Raw genomic sequence first — 19,813 nt, forward strand, 5'->3', positions numbered from 1 at the left:
CAGAATGACAGCCTCAGTCACCATTCACTTTCATTGTATGGACTGATGATGACATTCTGCCTAACTTCTTGTTTTGTGTTCCACGGAGTAAAAAAAAAAAAAGATAAAAGGGGTTTGGAACAACATGAGTGAGTAAATGATGACAAAATGTTCATTTTTAAGACAATGTTGTTGAAACATAACTAAATCTATCAGATCTGATCTGGCAGGAAAATGTAGTTGTAAAGTGAAAGACAGTGAATGAGACGAGTGCTTACGAGTGTCCACTGTTTCCTGTATGGGAATGAATCCCACAGGCAGCGTGTCCTTGATATCAATGAGCTTCATGTCTACAAGCACGTTTCCTAAATGACTCTGTGGAGAGATATGTGAGAATCACTGATTAGAGACTGTTAACATGTTTGCTTGATGGACAGATTCTGAAGAAACTGAATTGCAGTTTTGCTCTGTAACAGAATGTAGTTCAGGATGTCCTGTGGGGTTTTATCGAAAGTTGTTGTTGTATGCTTTTTTTTGTGTGGTTAAAACGCTCTGCTGTATGTCTTGTGCTGAAATGTAGGAAACCATATGGAGCAAGCACTATATGATAACAAATTATAAACATTGTTTTAAAGTTTACTTCCCTTGAGCTTTTACACCCGTCAAGTTGACAGACATTGATCGACAAAATCGGAAAATGACAAAACCATGGAGCTGGGAAGTCGCCTAATTTATTAAATAGTAGCAGAGTATGAAATTAGCACACACCAAATGTGGGTATTTCATGCGCAGTGGCAGGTATTTTTGCTCATCTACTTAAACGAGTAGATGATGGGCGACCTGTAAGACGTCTTGGAGTGACACGACAAGAAATGCTGTTAGACACAAAAACACGCGCTTGAAGAAACACTCTTTATTACGAAACAAAAGCTGTCGTTGCACGTGTCTGTTTGTTCAGAGGTTCAATGGCATTTTGCGTTAAAAATCTGTGTTTGGGCCTGCGTAGCTCAGCGAGTATTGACGCTGACTACCCCCCTGGAGTCGCGAGTTTGAATCCAGGGCGTGCTGAGTGACTCCAGCCAGGTCTCATAAGCAACCAAATTGGCCCGGTTGCTAGGGAGGATAGAGTCACATGGGGTAACCTCCTCGTCGCTATAATGTGGTTCTCGCTCTCGGTGGGGCATGTGGTGAGTTGTGCATGGATGCCGCGGAGAATAGCGTGAAGCCTCCACACGCACTATGTCTCCTTAGAGCGCATTAGGAAGTGGGCATACCAAATTGGGGAGAAAAGGGGAGGACAAAAAAAACAATCTGTGTTTAAGAAACAAAGATGAAAGAAAAATAATACATAAACACGTTCACCTTGAACCTCAAATTGAGTTCTATTTCATTTTCTTTTGGCAGCATAAATTTGATAAATTTGTGGAAATTATTAGGCAGCATTAATTGGGGAACACCAGGGATTTTATTAGGTTTACACCTAATAGGAAAACTGTTGTTTTCTATTTGTTTAAGCACAGACTAAGTGAACTAACAAACTGTTGTAGCCGTTTTATGAAAGTAGAAATGATGTGGGTTGTTTTGAACTTTTTAGGAGGTAATGATTTATTTATATTTCAATTTTTATTATTATTATTTTTACATTTATAACTGAATTTATATCTTAATTTGTATTAGTAATTTTCCACCTGTTGTTGTAGATGAATACTTGCTTGACAGCAAATGGGGGATGACGAAGCTGGAGACGGTAAATGTTTGGATTTGGGGAGGTGGTTGTACAGGATTTTTTGTCCACTTTGTTATTTTAATAGCTTTTTTGTTTGAAGTGCAATTTGAATAAAAGTTTTTCATGTTTCAATAAATGAATTTAATTTTTAAAGCAAATTCAAATAAGCCAAAAGAATTACCGATCCCTTGGCAGTGGGATTGAGGATGTAATCGGATAGAGTTTTTTTTTTATTTTTAATAAAAATATCTTGAAAATATTTCTTGCATATCGCCCAGCCCTAGTGAGGAAGTGGCTTTATTTGTAAACAAAAATAATATTTCCCCTTCTGTCCTCAGATTGAAAAGGCACTCAAGAACAAACACAGAACCAAAAGTCTCCTCCTAATAGATGTCATTAATAAAGAAACGACTCACGTTTTCCTTGGAGAAAGCTCTGGTGAAGCACAGATAGCGGGTCACCTTGGATTTAAACAGGCCGTCTTTCCACAAGTCTGCATCAATACCATCTGTGGTTTGTGCGACCTAAAAGAACAGAGAAACAAAGAAAACTGAATTGATTGTTTATGCGACTGATTATTTGATCATTTTTGCATTTAGAGAGGGTCACTTGTTTTCGGCTTTGTGTTGATCTGAATTGATTGTAGGAATAGTTTCTCCAAATATTATAATTCTGCTGTCAAAAAAGCACCATACTATTAGACTATATGGACTACATTACAAATGTTATGAATCCATACAATAACTAGCTTTTTAATAGTTATTCACTGAAAATCTTTCCCTCCATCGTAGCTCTCAAATCTCATTCTTGTCACGAAATATGACGAGTCAAGATGCTTCAATCGAGACTTGATGTCAACGATGCCAATCACAGCATGCCAAGTTTTTGCAGATGAGATTATAAAGCAACAGCAGAGGCAAAGATTTTTTAGTAAATAACAAATTTCTGTCTGTTCCTCACAAAAAGCTGTCATAAGGCTTCAGAAGACTTGGGAAATGGCCTGGAAAAAGGTCAAATGGACTACTTTTATGCTGATTATTTTTTTTTTTTTTTTTTGTCCTTTCTGGACTCTAATTAGCTTCTCAAGGGGCCTGTGGAAAATTCCTTCCCTCATTATTAGCCCTGTAGATTTAGACAATGCTGACTGAACCACACCAGCGGATATTTGTGTGTTAGCTCACTGCAGTCTGTACAGTGCAGCTCTCATCCTGATGTCTAGCTCAAGCGCAGTCAACATGCATGATTGCTCCATTAACAGCCTGAGCTGCCCACACAAAGAGCCATCCATCAGCTGCGCAATGGTAACTGGCTTCCCACGAAACGTTTGGCGAACACGGCTAAACACTGAGCTGCTAACTTCCACATGAGCGTAAGGGACAGATTCCTGTCTGAAAAGACAAAGCATTTGGACATACAATAGTGGTGTTAATACGTCAAATATCACATTATATCTTGTTGGGGTCAGTCATTTAAAAAAAAAAACCAAAAAAAAAAACAACACATTTCTTAGATAAAAACAAATATTAGAATTTTGCCTGAAAAAAATCACTGTCCCTCTTCATCTGATGCACCACATCTGACATTTACATTAAATTTTTTTCATCACTTTGTTTTCTCAGGTCAAGTATTAGTACCATGCCTAACAAGTGTGCAAAAAAGCAACAAACAAAAAAATCAAATAAAAAATAAAAGTAATTCATCATTTAAATAATTTAAAAGGATTTTTTCACCTTTAATTTCATGTCACTGGTGTTATCAATGTTAAAAACTTGTATTTTGAAAATACAAAACGTTGTGGAAAAGAACTTCCAAGGTCAAAGTTCAGAGGAAGTGGCAGCTCAAGTGTGCATACAGACTAGAGATTTTACCACCATGTTGAAAAAGTTATTCATTTTGACCCAATGAAAAGATGGGAGGACAGAAGAACAATATATATGGGTAGTTAATGCATAATGTATCCATCAACTTTTTATGAAAATATAAGGGAATATAAGAAAAAAAATGTAAATTTTAGGTGGCATGACTGGTCAACTTTCTTTAAGTAAGGGATAATCCATGGCTAGGTGTGCGTTAAACAATTTTAAATGCATGACGTGGAGGCAAAGAACCATACGACGCGAAGCATGCATTTAAAATCGTTTAACGCACACCTAGCTGTGGATTATCCCGCTTATACCACGGTCACTTGCCAGAATTGATTAGTTACAGCTGTCATACATTTTTTTCTGTGCAAATTTTGACTGGAAGAACAAAAAAAATTATGGTTAATTTTATTTAAGGGTCATTAGATCTACAGCTCTGCCTATTCAGACACAGAGAAAAAGTAGTGCAACCACACACTTGGTCAAAACTGTGAATATAAATGCATAATCCAGGCATAATAATATCCACAGAATGTAGAGGGGTTGGCACTCCAGATAATACGTATTATTTAATTTTTATTCATTGTCATTTTCACATTAATGTGGAAAAACCGACATTACAAACGTGGCAGTGACAGTAAAAGTAGCACTTACTGTATGATAAGGGGAAAACCATTCAAAACACTCTGGAACCTGCAGATTTTGACCTCTGAGACATCGGTATGATATCTATCTAGGCTGCACGATTGACTGAATTAAGAATGAAATTGCAATTTGTCCATGAACGGTAGCGCTTCGCAAAATGCTGCGTGCATTCTGTAAACAAACAGTGCTTCTACTTCAGCATTTGGGTCAGAGGTGTGTGAGCACGTGTGGGAATCTAGAGGCTATAGGCGGCACTTCAGCACATAACATACACAACACATTACAGTTTAAATCGTCTTGCATCGCCTTGCCGGACAACAAAAGACTCAATTAATAGGTCCTGATTTCCTTCTCTCACTCTCCGTGCAAAACAAGATGAATTCCATTATATTAGCTATGCTGATGAAAGTGGTTAGGAAATGTTTTCAGTTGCTATAGCTCACTCTGCTTGCTCTGTAATGTTATGTTTTTAGGGTTACAAACAGCGCATTAATATTGAGTGGTGATTAAAACTGACCGGAACTACCTGTGCAGTCAACGGTTTGAACTGCACGCATTCCAGCCAATCAGAATCGAGTATTCGAACAGACCATAGTATATACAGTGAACACCAGTAATTTCTCATTACTTTTTTTCCATTTCTGAATTTTACTTTGAATACTTGATACTGCTGTTAAAAACTTAAAAACTATTCTATTGCTTACTTTGTTGTTAAATTGTTAATTTGTTTCTTTGTTTTTTATTACTAACTGTTTACTTATCTTAAATACTTACTTGATAACTTGACAGTTGTTTGCTCAAATTGGTTAGTATTTTGTTGTGGTATGGAATGCTTCATATGTATGCAAAATGGTCATTATAAGTGAAATACACCAGAATAAAACTGAATCTGAAAAAACAGAACCAAAATCAGAATCTAATCTGTATCAATTCCCAGCTCTAATTCACTAGTTCATTTAAAATGGTCCTCTGCTGTGATAATTTAATTGTAAAAATATTATATTCATTCTTTTAAATAAAATGAGACCCTAAAAGTTGCATGCACAATCATTATAAAAGAACTATTTTAAAAGAAAAGAAAATGCTGTTTAAAATGGTTTCTGTGGCGAGCAGGGTGTGGCCGAGCGGTAAGGATGGATGGCTAGGGGAGAATTCTCACAATCAGCTGGGAGAGAGATAAAGCGGAGCCAGAGCCTCAGTTTGAGAGAGAGAGACGCACAAAGCTATGTGTGTCTATGTTAAGGGGGTGCTGAAAAGCACACTGTTATGGGTGACACTGAAAAGTGTGTGTTAATAAATGTCTTATGTTTGGATGTTTACCCGGCTCCCGCTTCCTCCTTCATAAGAAAGGCAGAAGTCTGCCACAGTTTCATGTCAACTACTTCATTTATCTCGAAAAACAGGCTAAAGTGTTGTCTTCTTATTCCCTGCCCATGGCTGCTTCACACTCTGCTTCATGGTACAACTTTTGGCCCCTTTAATCAGGTCAGAGCACACGGCATCAAGAAAAAACTCATGAAGAAAGAGGAAACATAAATGCAAGGCCAGTGGGTTAGAGGAAGATTGAAGTCAAGGCTTGCTAAAACTGTCTATCTTCATTTCCTGTTCCCTGATGTAATAAAATAGTACCAGAAACTTAATTGTTGATTTTCTTAGTGTCAGTTGACTTTGTTAGTTTAACCAGAAGTTGCAAGCCTTAAAATGCAGAATTTGCTGATAGGACAAAGGTATCCATTCAGAACTTCAGCATGAAATTTCACATAACTGAATAAGTAAAAGAAAAGAAGAAAAAAGAAAAGATTCATTATTATGTCACAAGTTTGGCATAAATCGTGTTTGTTTGCTTCATAAATTAAAATAAATAGATTTGAGAATCATTCAAGACTATCGCACAAACAATGTGTGACAAGACAAAACAAAACATTTAATACCCATTTACTTACAGGTACACTCAGTAATTGATGTCTTTATGTGGCAAAGTTTTTGCCTCATGTAAGAGCAAAAATTACATATATATATATATATATATATATATTTATTAGGGATGGGCATGAGTGCTCAAGTACTCGTACATGGCAGCAATGAACAATCATGAAAACGATGATCGATGGTGATCACGCATGATGTGACTTTTCATTTAATTCAAAATTCAGTGACAATTACCTGACAACTAAACACAAACGTGTCAAAGAGGAAACTTATTTTTAATTTTGAGATTGATTACGTTGTGATTTTGAGAGGTACACTGATTGTCAGAGACGTCTCATAGCAACCAAACTGATATACGACGCTGCACTGCTATCGTTACTATAATCAAAAGAGTGTAGTTAACCGTGTTTTGAACACTTGTCTCGGCAAAACGTTTGCTAAACACGCTTTATTATCATTTCATGTAAGAAATTTGACTCGTTAATGGATATTATTCAATAAACGTGAATGTTTGTTACTGACTGAAAACCTCCCTGCCCTAAGTGACGTAACTGCATCTCGACTAAATGGGAGTTGAAGATTTCCGCATCAGTTTCCAAATTAAAAGTCCGACATAAAGTGTCATTCCGTTGCACTTTCCCCAGTTGAAAGGTGGAAATTCAGACTCTTCGAGTTGAATGGAACGCTTCATGAATTATCACAGCAACAATACGGAGCATTGCAGCTTTCCCACAGGAGCGAACACTTGGACACACACACACCAAGCACGTGTGGCAGTGGACTCAACGCTTATACAGCAGGCGAGTGTTTCAAACAGCTAGAGAGAGCTCAGCTAAATGGAACAGAATGCAGCGCCTTCAAAACTGAAAGCGATTTGAAAATAGACGGTTCAGACTGTCACTAAACAAACTGGTGTGCGCTTACTAAGATTACTACGATAACCTGAAGGAAGAACAGACTGACGCACGTTGTGCCCATTCTTTGGTTTAGGCAGCTAACCTTCACATAATGACAAATATGATGCATTATATTTTGATTATGCAATCGTTTGTACATTTGTTAACAGATTATTTTATAACAGCCTATAAAAATGAATGGACGATACACTGGAACAACAAGATGCAATTCAACAGCCAAAGACGTTTGTGAGACATGTTATTATATATACAGTTATGTACATGTCATTGCCCCTTGAATGCTCGTCAAGTTTTTTCCCATTCTGATGGTTGATGTGAACATTAACTGAAGCTCCTGACCCATATCTGCGTGATTTATGCACTGCACTGCTGCCACACGATTGGCTTAGATAATCACATGGATGATTGTTAGTGCCAGATGGGCTGGTTTGAGTATTTCTGTAACTGCTGAGCTCCTGGGATTTTCACACATAACAGTCTCTAGAATTTACTCGGAATGGTGCCAAAAACAAAAAACATCCAGCGAGTGGCAGTTCTGTGGATGAAAACGCCTTGTTGATAAGAGAGGTCAACAGAGAATGGCCAAACTGCTCTGTACAACTGTGATGAGAAGAATATAATCTCATATAATATAATATAATCGCTATTCTAAGATGCGGGTTGGCGCTGTTTTGGCGGCACGAGGGGGACCTACACAATATTAGGCAGGTAGTTTTAATGTTGTGGCTGATCGGTGTATATATATATATATATATATATATATATATATACACACACACACTATATTGCCAAAAGTATTCACTCACCCATCTAAATAATTGAATTCAGGTGTTCCAATCACTTCCATGGCCACAGGTGTATAAAATGAAGCACCTAGGCATGCAGACTGCTTCTACAAACATTTGTGAAAGAATGGGCCACACTCAGGAGCTCAGTGAATTCCAGCGTGGTACTGTGATAGGATGCCACCTGTGCAACAAGTCCAGTCATGAAATTTCCTTGCTACTAAATATTCCACAGTCAACTGTCAGTGGTACTATAACAAAGTGGAAGCGATTGGGAATGACAGCAACTCAGCCACAAAGTGGTAGGCCACGTAAAATGACAGAACGGGGTCAGCGGATGCTGAGGCGCATAGTGCGCAGAGGTCACCAACTTTCTGCAGAGTCAATCGCTACAGACCTCCAAAGTTCATGTGGCCTTCAGATTAGCTCAAGAACAGTGCGTAGAGAGCTTCACGGAATGGGTTTCCATGGCCGAGCAGCTGCATCCAAGCCATACATCACCAAGTGCAATGCAAAGCGTCAGATGCAGTGGTGTAAAGCACGCTGCCACTGTGGAGTGGAGACACGTTCTCTGGAGTGACGAATCACGCTTCTCCATCTGGCGATCTGATGGACGAGTCTGGGTTTGGCGGTTGCCAGGAGAACGGTACTTGTCTGACTGCATTGTGCCAACTGTGAAGTTTGGTGGAGGGGGGATTATGGTGTGGGGTTGTTTTTCAGGAGCTGGGCTTGGCCCCTTAGTTCCAGTGAAAGGAACTCTGAATGCTTCAGCATACCAAGAGATTTTGGACAACTCCATGCTCCCAACTTTGTGGGAACAGTTTGGGGATGGCCCCTTCCTGTTCCAACATGACTGCGCACCAGTGCACAAAGCAAGATCCATAAAGACATGAATGAGCAAGTTTGGTGTGGAAGAACTTGACTGGCCTGCACAGAGTCCTGACCTCAACCTGATAGAGCACCTTTGGGATGAATTAGAGCGAAGACTGCGAGCCAGGCCTTCTCGTCCAACATCAGTGTCTGACCTCACAAATGCGCTTCTGGAAGAATGGTCAAAAATTCCCATAAACACACTCCTAAACCTTGTGGAAAGCCTTCCCAGAAGAGTTGAAGCTGTTATAGCTGCAAAGGGTGGGCTGACGTCATATTAAACCCTATGGATTAAGAATGGGATGTCACTTAAGTTCATATGCGTCTAAAGGCAGATGAGCGAATACTTTTGGCAATATAGTGTATATATATATATATATATATATATATAAATATTTATATATTTATTTTATACAGTTGAAGTCAGTAGTTTACACACACCTTAGCCAAATACATTTAAACTCAGTTTTTCACAATTCCTGACATTTAATCGTAGAAAACATTCCCTGTCATTGGTCAGTTAGGATCACTACTTCCTTTCATCACATTCCCAGTGGGTCAGAAGTTAACATACACTTTGTTAGTATTTGGTAGCATTGCCTTTAAATTGTTTAACTTGGGTCAAATGTTTTGGGTAGCCTTCCACAAGCTTCTCACAATAAGTTGCTGGAATTTTGGCCCCTTCCTCCAGACAGAACTGGTGTAACTGAGTCAGGTTTGTAGGCCTCCTTGCTCGCACACGCTTTTTTAGTTCTGCACACAGATTTTCTATCGGATTGAGGTCAGGGCTTTGTGATGGCCACTCCAATACCTTGACTTTGTTGTCCTTAAGTCATTTTGCCACAACTTTGGAGGTATGCTTTGTGTCATTTTCCATTTGGAAGACCCATTTGCGACCGAGCTTAAACTTCCAAGCTGATGTCTTGAGATGTTGCTTCAATATATCCACATAATTTTCCTTCCTCATGATGCCATCTATTTTGTGAAGTGCACCAGTCCCTCCTGCAGCAAAGCACCCCCACAACATGATGCTGCCACCCTCATGCTTCACTGTTGGGATGGTGTTATTCAGCATGCAAGCCTCACCCTTTTTCCTCCAAAAATTACGATGGTCATTATTGCCAAAAAGTTTAATTTTTGCATCAGACCAGAGGAGTAAGATCTTTGTCCCCATATGCACTTGCAAACTGTAGTCTGGCTTTTTTATGGTGGTTTTGGAGCAGTGGCTTCTTCCTTGCTGAGCAGCCTTTCAGGTTATGTCGATATAGGTTTTACTGTGGATATAGATACTTGTCTACCTGTTTCAGCATCTTCACAAGGTCCTTTGCTGTTGTTCTGGGATTGATTTGTACTTTTTGCACCAAACTATGTTCATCTCTACAAGGCTCGAAATTGCGACCATTTTGGTTGCATATGCTCCCGAAATTTAATCTGTGCAACCTCAAAATATATTTGGGAGCATTTGTGCGAGTGCAAATAATTGTTGTGGGATGACCTGTTTTCATTTCTCTACAAAACGTTCGCTAATTACTGCACTATGTGCCTGCTGTGAGCTGATACAGTGACTGGTCCACCGTTCTATTCAACGTTACATAACCAATTAAACTTCATCTTTACATTCCTTTAATGCAGATTTTAGATTGGTTAATATTAGCCGGTTAATAATATCTCTCCCTTTCACCACGCTCCGTTGTCACGTGTCAGGGAGCTAACTAGCACGCGAAATGTAAAGAGCTGAAGAGAGAAGATGAAAAGAACACAGAGATTTCTTTTGTAAGCTACAGATAATATAACTCCTGGAGTTGGTGATGGCGATCATGTGGTGAATGTGGATCCACCAGCGGAAAAGGCGGCTTACAGTTTTCGAAGAGAGTGGCTGAAACACTTTGAAAGACTATGAAAATGGCTCAATGCACTGCGTTCACTGTAAAGCCTGTGGGACAGAGGTTGCAGGTAACACTGCGTTCGCCACCGAATCCATACATTTTAAGCGCGAGAGCTTGATTAAACACGGGGAGAGCGCCAAGCACAAGAAATGCCGGAACAAGTGTGTGGCAAAGAATTCAGGATCAGGTTCGATTGTTGAAGCTTTTAATCGTCAGGATGCTGCCGGACGTTCCGCTCAATTGGTAGAGCTGAACGTGAAATTTAAAACCGCCTACACCATCGCCAAAGAAAAGCTCGCCTTCACTAAATTTGAACCCCTGTTGCAGCTCATGAAAATGAACGGCGTTGAGATCAACATGACGTACGCAAATGACAAGTCATGTGCCAACATCATCAGCGTGATGGCAGATACCATCCGCGAGTACACCGCAGTTAAAGTATCGTCAGCTCAGTACATCTCATTCATCACTGATGGAGACACCAACCTTTCTGTCAAGGAGTGTGTGATAGTGTATGTCCGCATCCTGCTTGATGGACAGCCCACAAACATCCTTGTCGGACATGTTGAGGTGGAACATGCCAATGCTGATGGTGAGGATGTTTTTTTTTAATACATAGCCTATTTATTATTATATAAATTGTAGTCGTTGTGCTCCTTAATTTTCGGTGGGTGCTCCTAAATGTTTGCTGGTGCTCCTAACGTTTTGAAGTTGGGAGCACCAGTGCTACCAAGTAAAAAAGTTAATTTTGAGCCCTGCTCTAGGAGACAGAATGTGTCTCCTTCCTGAGTGATATGATGGCTGCATGGTCCCATACTTTCATACTATTGTTTGTACAGATGAACGTGGTACCTTCAGGCATTTGGAAATTGCTCCCAATGATGATCCAGACTTCTTTTTTTTTCTGAGGTCTTGGCTGATTTCTTTTGATTTTCCCATGATGTCAAGCAAAGACACACTGAGTTTGAAGGTAGGCCTTAAAATACATCCACAGGTACACCTCCAATTGAGTCCAATTAGCCTATCAGAATCTAATTGTCTAAAGGCTTGACATCCTTGTCTGGAATTTTCCAAGCTGCTTAAAGGCACAGTTAACTTAGTGTATGTAGATTTCTGACACACTGAAATTGTGATATACTCAATTAAAAATGAAACAATCTGTCTGTAAACAATTGTTGGAAAAATTACTTGTGTCATGCACAAAGCAGATGTCCTAAACGACTTGCCAAAACTATAATTTACTAATATTAAATCTGTGGAGTGGTTCAAAAATGAGTTTTAATGACTTCAACCTAAGTGTATGTAAACTTCTGACTTCAACTGTACATGCATAATTTGTACCATTTACACGTGTTAACATATGCAGAACAACCCCTAAAATGTTTCAGCATGTTTTGGTTGAGTGCTACTTATTTTATCACGCTGTACAACTTTGAACTACATCAAACCCCTACTTCTTCGGCTTTTGTTAACTTATTTCACTTTAAACAATAAATAAATAATAATGACCTCATTCACTTGCCTTAGAAGCAGGTTTGACACAAAACAAGAGACAATTCCATACAGTTCTAAAAACGGTATAAGGCTTTAACTTCAGGGGTTCCCCAAGGGTCAGTCCTCGGTCCTCTGTAATTTGATGTTGAACAGATAGAGACACAAATAGCTCACTGTTAGAACTGGAAACAACAGATCTCTCCCTCTAGCATTGATTTTTTATGTACAGAGTACAGTGGTTCTGCCTTTTGAGATGGAAATGAGTTGGAGATGAGGGGTGGGAATGCGTGCTATCAACAGACCCAGCTTTCACAAACTCTCGCAATCCACACAGGAAGCATTGTTAAACTTTGCGCTGGGGTGACGACAACAAGTGGAACAGCCAAATGAAACACAACAATCCCACTGCATGTTCTGTTGCCAAAGTAGATCCAGATCATGTGTGGGCTCTTAAACCGAGAACATGCTTCTCTTCAGCATTCTTCTAATTTATTATAAATCTTTTTAATACAAATGATAAAATCTATATAATTCATCAATATTACAAATATAATTTGTGCGTAAAGATAATTGGAACAACCAATGCCTGAACTTTTTTCTGAAGGTTAATGCTCAACACCAACAAAGTGAACAGCAGAAATCTACTTTCTAGGGCCTAAAAAGATGTTAATGTCAGGCAATTAATGAGGTGCATCGTGTAATCATCAGTCTTCATGATAATAAGCTATGTGGCATTATTTAGAATTTCCCTACTGGTTTGATTACGTAGATCTTGCCTGCATAGCTGAGAGTGCATTTAAAAGTCAGGTGCTGGGAAAACAGCCCCACCACACACAGATCATATTTCGCTCAGCCTGAATTGTGAGCGCCTTTGAACTGCGGCCACCACTGCAACTGAGATGATCAGTTTGTGTGCAAATATGCAGTGGTGTTTATTGAGACCAACTCTAAACCCCCTGCTGAGTACATCATGCATTGTTCTTTTTCTTTTTTTTTTTAATATATCAACAACTACACAAGACCCATCATGTTTCAACACTCAAACAGACTTGTTTTACCTAGCACTGTGCACAAAGTGCCTCTTAAGGCTGAAATGTAACAAGAAAACATAGAAACAATTATTATGTGAAATTTTTATACCAGGTAATAGGGGGAAGCATGAATGGAACTTCCAATATCAATACAATAGCCTAACGAATAGAATAGCCTTAAATAAAGAATAGTTGCCTAATGAAGAGTTTGCGACCCATGATAAATGAACCTAAATAATGCAATTGAAAGCCAGATGTTCTTTACCAACGTATCAAATTATACAGGCAGCAAAGTACGAGCAATGACAGAAGACGTTTAATTGCAGGTAGCGAATATAATGTGCATGGTGGGTAACTGTAAGACATCTCGGATTCAGAATGATGCAAGAAATGTTGTTAGACACACAGACATGCGCTTGAAGAAACACCTCATTATATTTTTAAGAACAGATGACAGAAAAGCTGTCTATGCATATGTCTGATGTGCTGTTTGTTCGGAGGCGTGCAGTCTCGTGGAACACACGTATGTAAAGGGTTCTCACTCTTTATTGTTTCAGTCTTCTGAAAATGTTTTGCAAGAACAGTATCATCTATGAGAATGCTGTAAATGACCTCAGACATCTCAGCTCAGGAGGTGCTTTGAGTTCAGTTCGCTTTATTTCCACAGAGCAGTTCATTGTGAACGCAACTCTGCAGGGTCACTCTATATATAGACTATACATCTGTGATTAAATCATAAAATAATACAAAAACACGTTCACCTCGAACCATGATTTATATTTCAGTGATTATTATGGTGGTGGTGTAGTGGACTAAAGCACTGGACTGGTAAGCAGAAGGTTGTTGGTTCGATCCCCACAGCCACCACCATTGTGTCCTTGAGCAAGGCACTTAACTCCAGGTTGCTCCAGGGGGATTGTCCCTGTAATAAAGGCACTGTAAGTCGCTTTGGATAAAAGCGTCTGCCAAATGCATAAATGTAAATGGATACTTGGAGAGGTGGTTATATACGATTTTCAAGAGCATTTTCTTCGTTATTTGAATTGCTTTCTCGTTTTGTTTAAAGTGCAATTTGAATTTAGAAATGTTTTTGGTTTAAGTTTTTCGTTTTTTAAATAAATGAATTAAATTTTCAATGCAAAATCACTAAAGCAAGAATATTCACCGATCCCTCAGCTGGGGGTTTACGATGAAATTGGATATTCTGATATATATATTTCTTGCACATCGCCCAGCCCTAGGAGGGAATAAAAGAAATGTATTCACACACATTTAAAGTCATTACCCTTCCAAAGCAGCTAAACGGGGTCCTGGAATGAAAGGTAATAAAACACCAACATTAAACCCACAACAACCCACATTAAGTGATGTATTTGCCCCGACAACAAAATATCCGACCGGTAACCCATGACGGAAAGAATGCATGGATGAAGTAGGTTCGTTGCCAAAGAGATGTTGCCCTTCACAACTGTTGAAAAGCCATCTTTCAAAAAGTTGAACAACACACATTTTCATTGCACTATTATTTTCAGTTTCATTTGAATTTTTTGTTAAAATAAATAAAAAAATAAAGTTCAAAGTTTGAAATCAAGCTGCCTTGCATTATTGTGTAGGCTTCTGCTTAATGAAAATTACCCCATAGTACCACTTAAGCGTCCAACCAGCGGTAATACCAGCGTTAGATGGTTTGAACGTGAACACCGCACTGGTGTAGAAATGCGTGTGGCTCTCTTTCAAATATTGTCATGGTGTTCAACAGATCCAATCCATGTTCAATGGAAATTATTTATTGTTAGAACAGTAAAAAAAGATTTTGTACCTATTTATATATTTTTAAACATAATTCCTTAAAATAAGGTAAGTGGCAAAATATCGGTATCAGTCTATAGGTTTTTTGTTTCAATTGGTATCGGTCAGAAAAATGCTATATCGGTGCATCCCTAATACCGACATAACTCTTTATTACTTAAATAAATCTTGGAATGGAACAGAATGCAGGTGTCTCGAGACGTATTTTTAAAATGACACTTATTTATCTTTACATGGCGTCTTAAAAACTTGACAGTAAAGGACACTCACCACGTCATAGCCGGTGGGAGCTCTGTTTCTTGAGGCCACAACTCCTACGCCAGTGATTGGGTCCATTGGCATCTCTGGCAGGGCATCAGAAAGGTCCCGTACCTCAGGCATCATTGAGAAGTTCTGAGGAAACAAGAGTGTTACAAATTTAAATGTAAGTTTAGACTAAACACACTTGACAGGACATGCAACCAAACCTGCAGGCTGGAAGATTTGCATGAATAGTGTTTGTTTAGTTTGAATTTTTCAAAAGCATTAAATTACACCGTGTAACAAATTATTATTTTTTTGGTTCCTGGGTAGTAAGTGTTATTTCCTAATTGCGTATGCCTCAAAAGTATAGAAAATGGCTATTATTCCCCACAAACTTTGCTTTTGTGACCAGGACAGTGATATTTTGAAATGTACCTATTTCCAATGAGACAATGGGTGAATTTGTGTCTTTTCGCTCACATAAAGTCAGAAAAAACAACAACATATGAATCCAAATTAACATGTATTTATACTAAAGTAATATTCAAAGCCGTGCTGGTCCATAATGGTAACAAGTACCAGTCTCTTCCCTTGGCTCACTCGGTGCACCTCAAAGAGGATTACAACAGCACCAAGACCTTGCTGGACGCCTTGAAGAATGATGAGTATGGCTGGGAGGTCATAGGAGACTTAAAAATGGTGGCATTCCTGATGGGTCTCCAAGGCGATTTTACCAAGTTTCCCTGCTATCTTTGCCTTTGGGACAGCAGGGACACCAAGGCGCACTACCACAGGCGGGACTGGCCACAGCAGACCGAGTTCTCTGTGGGGAGGAACAACGTCAAGTGGGAGCCACTGGTGGACCCCCAGAAGGTGATGATGTCACCACTGCACATCAAATTGGGCCTTATGAAACAATTTGTCAGAGCTCTAGATAAGGAGTCGGCAGCCTTCAAGTACCTTCAAGACTTCTTCCCTAAGCTGTCTGAGGCAAAGGTCAAAGCCGGTGTCTTCGTCGGACCACAGATAAAGAAGATCCTGGAGTGCAATGAATTCCCCAAGAAGCTCACTAGTAAGGAGAAAGCGGCTTGGAACAGCTTTGTCGCAGTGGTTCGGGGCTTCCAGGGCAATCACAAGGCCGAAAACTATGTGGAGCTGGTTGAGACTCTGGTGAAGAACTACAGCACAATGGGCTGTAGGATGACCCTCAAAGTCCATATCCTTGATGCTCATCTTGATAAATTCAAGGAGAACATGGGAGCGTACTCGGAGGAGCAAGGCGAACACTTCCATCAGGATACACTGGACTTTGAACGCCGCTACCAAGGACAGTATAATGAGAAAATGAAGGGAGACTACATTTAGGGGCTGATTCGTGAAAGTGATTTACAGTATAATCGTAAATCTCGAAAAACTGCTCACTTCTAAATCTTTTGTAGTCATTTTTGTATTACTTTAGTATAAATACATGTTAATTTGGATTCATATGTTGTTGTTTTTCAGACTTTTTGTGAACGAAAAGACACAAATTCACCTGTTTTCTCATTGGAAATAGGTATATTTCAAAATATTACTGTCCTGGTCACAAAAGCAAAGTTTGTGGGGCATAATGGCCATTTTCTATACTTTTGAGGCATAAGCAATTAGGAAATAACACTTACTAACCAGGAACAAAAATTGTGTTACATAGTGTTATTACTGTTAAAAAATAGCTAAACATTATTCTAATCCATTCTGAACCTTTAATATATTAACCTATATTATGCCTGTAATATTTACTTAAAATTTGCAGTTGGTTAGCAAAGGATATTGGATATTTAAACATTGGAGGATGAACAATGGTTTCATAAGGTTTCACAACATTACTGACATCTTAATATCTCAGACCTAGTATAAAAGTGCTGCCAAAATGGCCTCCATAGTTCATTAGCCATTTAAAAACATCTGGAATGTCACAACACTTGCTACAATACCCACATTTATGCAAGCCAATATCCAAACATCTCTGAGCAGAATAAAACATGACAACACTGCCAAAATATGAAGACAATTTTACAAAGTCACAGTGCAAGAGACATGTTTGAACAGATTTCATTGTTCTGTAGAATAGAACAAGAGTTTAGAGGGTACGACACAATGAACCAGACAAGCAACGGTTCCAAGCAACACATTCTCATGTTAATGGAAGTAAATGGGTTGTGAATGCCATTCTGGCTACAACATATAGGGCTGGGTATTGATACAGTTTCTCCGATTCAATTCCGATTCACAAGCTCTCAATTCGATTCTTCCATTTCTGTTACAATGTCCATTATGCGACCACGAGGACTTAAAAAGCACACTGGGAATTGGGCATTCCAAATTGGGAGAAAAAGGGAAAAAAAAAAAAAAAACGTTATGGTCCAAAGGCGATATTGTCCTTTTTATCATTAGACAAGAAAGTTAAAAGTTACAGGGAAATGCTGAGGAGAGGGTGACAGAAAATTTGCTTTAAAGGGAGAAATACTGTATGAGTGCTTCACAGGACGCTGGATTTCCTAAGTTTTGTGAGGTTTGTTTATTACATCTGTTTAAACGAGATATCTGCATATTTGCAGATAGTATATGATATTAGTTTCATTGATATTTGCCTTTTTATCATTAGACAAGACAGTTAAAAGTTACAGGGAACTGTTGAGAGGGAGAGTGAAACACACGAGCACTTTAACTTTGAGCTCAGGCGTGTCTATGGCACCTATGATATGCGGGCAATTTAAATGAGACTGTGTTGCAGTCTCATTTAAGCCATAGACGCACCTGAGCTCAAAGTTACTATTATTGTAGTAACATGATGGCACGTGAAAAACAAAAACAAAACAAAAAAACAACTGCGATTGCTCAATTACATGCCTCAGATGCTTAACATGCAAGCAGGCGATTCTCAGCGCCCTTACGGCCCTAAGAAAGAAATCGGCCAAACGGGAAAATGTATTGGTCGATGCCTATAATTAAAGAAATCAGAATATCGGCCGATTTATCGGACTCAGCGATATATCGGTCGACCACTAATATTGACTAATATGACACTTTTCTGGTGTTTTTTTTTGGGGGGGGGGGGGGGGTGTTGTAATTTTTGGAGCTTAACAGCCTGTGGTCACTGTATTGGCTACTTTCATTGAATGGAAAAGAGCAGCATTAACATTCTTCAAAACTTCTTTGTTCTACAGAAGAAAGCCATATGAGCTTTGAACAACAAGGGTTACAAAAACAAAATTTTAATTATTGGTCAAACTATCCCTTTAATATAACGGATTGACAATATCAAGAGAAGGAAATCTTAATGACAAGACTCTACATTTAGCAGGATTATGATAACAAAATCTTTTTGTTTGATGTCTGTAAACAATCTTCCAAATCATCCAAGAGGCAATGATGAACAAGAGCGTGCATGTTCCTCTAAAACCAAAACAGCCTTGAGTGGTAAAAAAAGGAAACTTGCACGTCTACCACAGATTACCAGATTAAACAAAGAGTTCAGGCAAGAAACTGCTTGGCACGGTTGTGATAACCACAAAAGACACTGACGCTGGGTTTATCGAGGTTTCTTGATATCGTCTCCATCGTGCCGAGTTTGTCTTTATCACAATCAATTCCCCACAAATCAACTGAGCTGTTTCAACACTGCACTGATTTGGAACCAAGGTTCATCCTTCCTGAGCTTCTAAAGAGTAATAATAATAATGACACATTTATTTTATATAGCGCCTTTCTACAAACTCAAGGTCGCTTTACAAGTAGCAAGAAAATATACAAAAAAAAAAAAAAGTAATGTAGTCGCATACAAATTAAACGCAGTCTTTGCATGGAGTTAAAAGCCTTGGAAACCAGGCCGCTCCTCAGCGCGATCCAAAACAAGCCACAATGAAGCTGTGTCAAATCACTGGAGCTCATGGAAGCAGCTTGCAGCAAGTCAAACAGCAGACAGTGGCTAAGACAGGGAGGGCGAGATCAAACTGAGAGCATGCGAGAACTTCAGAGCCCAGAGAGAGTGTTAAAAAATGGTGTGACATGATAATCCCTGGAGTCAACAGTGTGAAAAGCAAACAGGAATAGACTGCATTTTTTAACAGGGAAGGAATGCTGCTCTTACTGAAAGGGAAATCACATACAGTAGGCTGTTTACATCTGGTATTAAGATGTGCTTTGAAAGATCCAATCACAAGTGGACAGGTGAAACACATCACAGTTTACATCTGGTCCTAATTGCACAGCATTTGATTGACAGGTCAGTAGGCGATGCTTCAAACTCATTCGAAGGGTTGAGCATTTACACTACGAGCCCAAAGTGATCACATGCATTTTAAACCACCTCTGCTTTCCAACAAAAACATTGCTGTGCGCCTGAAGTTTGCCAAAGACCACCTTGACACTCCACAACACTACTGGGAAAATGTTTTGTGGACTGATGAAACTAAGGTTGAATTGTTTGGGAAGAACACGCAGTACTATGTATGGCGTCAAAAGGGCACCGCATACCAACACGAAAACATCATCCCAACAGTGAAGTTCGGTGGAGGGAGCATCATGATTTGGGGCTGCATCGCTGCTTCAGGGCCTGGCACGCTTGCCATCATTGAGGGAATAATGAATTTCCAAGT

At 39.2% G+C, this 19,813-nt stretch overlaps 1 protein-coding gene across 3 annotated transcripts in view; it reads right to left on the minus strand.

Annotated features, from left to right (window-relative positions):
* Positions 1–19,813, minus strand: part of LOC127423548 (multivesicular body subunit 12B-like) — a 36,513-nt gene that overhangs the window by 13,623 nt on the left and 3,077 nt on the right. For all 3 annotated transcript variants that reach the window (XM_051667981.1, XM_051667973.1, XM_051667988.1), the window contains exons 2-4: positions 15,204–15,326; positions 2,122–2,229; positions 258–354 (exon numbers count right to left, since the gene is read on the minus strand). In XM_051667981.1, the coding sequence (XP_051523941.1) occupies positions 258–354; positions 2,122–2,229; positions 15,204–15,317 (319 nt within the window). In that variant the 5' untranslated portion in view covers positions 15,318–15,326. The remainder of the gene's footprint in view (positions 1–257; positions 355–2,121; positions 2,230–15,203; positions 15,327–19,813) is intronic.

The sequence above is a fragment of the Myxocyprinus asiaticus genome, chromosome 3, assembly GCF_019703515.2.
Source record: "Myxocyprinus asiaticus isolate MX2 ecotype Aquarium Trade chromosome 3, UBuf_Myxa_2, whole genome shotgun sequence".
Taxonomy (NCBI): domain Eukaryota; kingdom Metazoa; phylum Chordata; class Actinopteri; order Cypriniformes; family Catostomidae; genus Myxocyprinus; species Myxocyprinus asiaticus.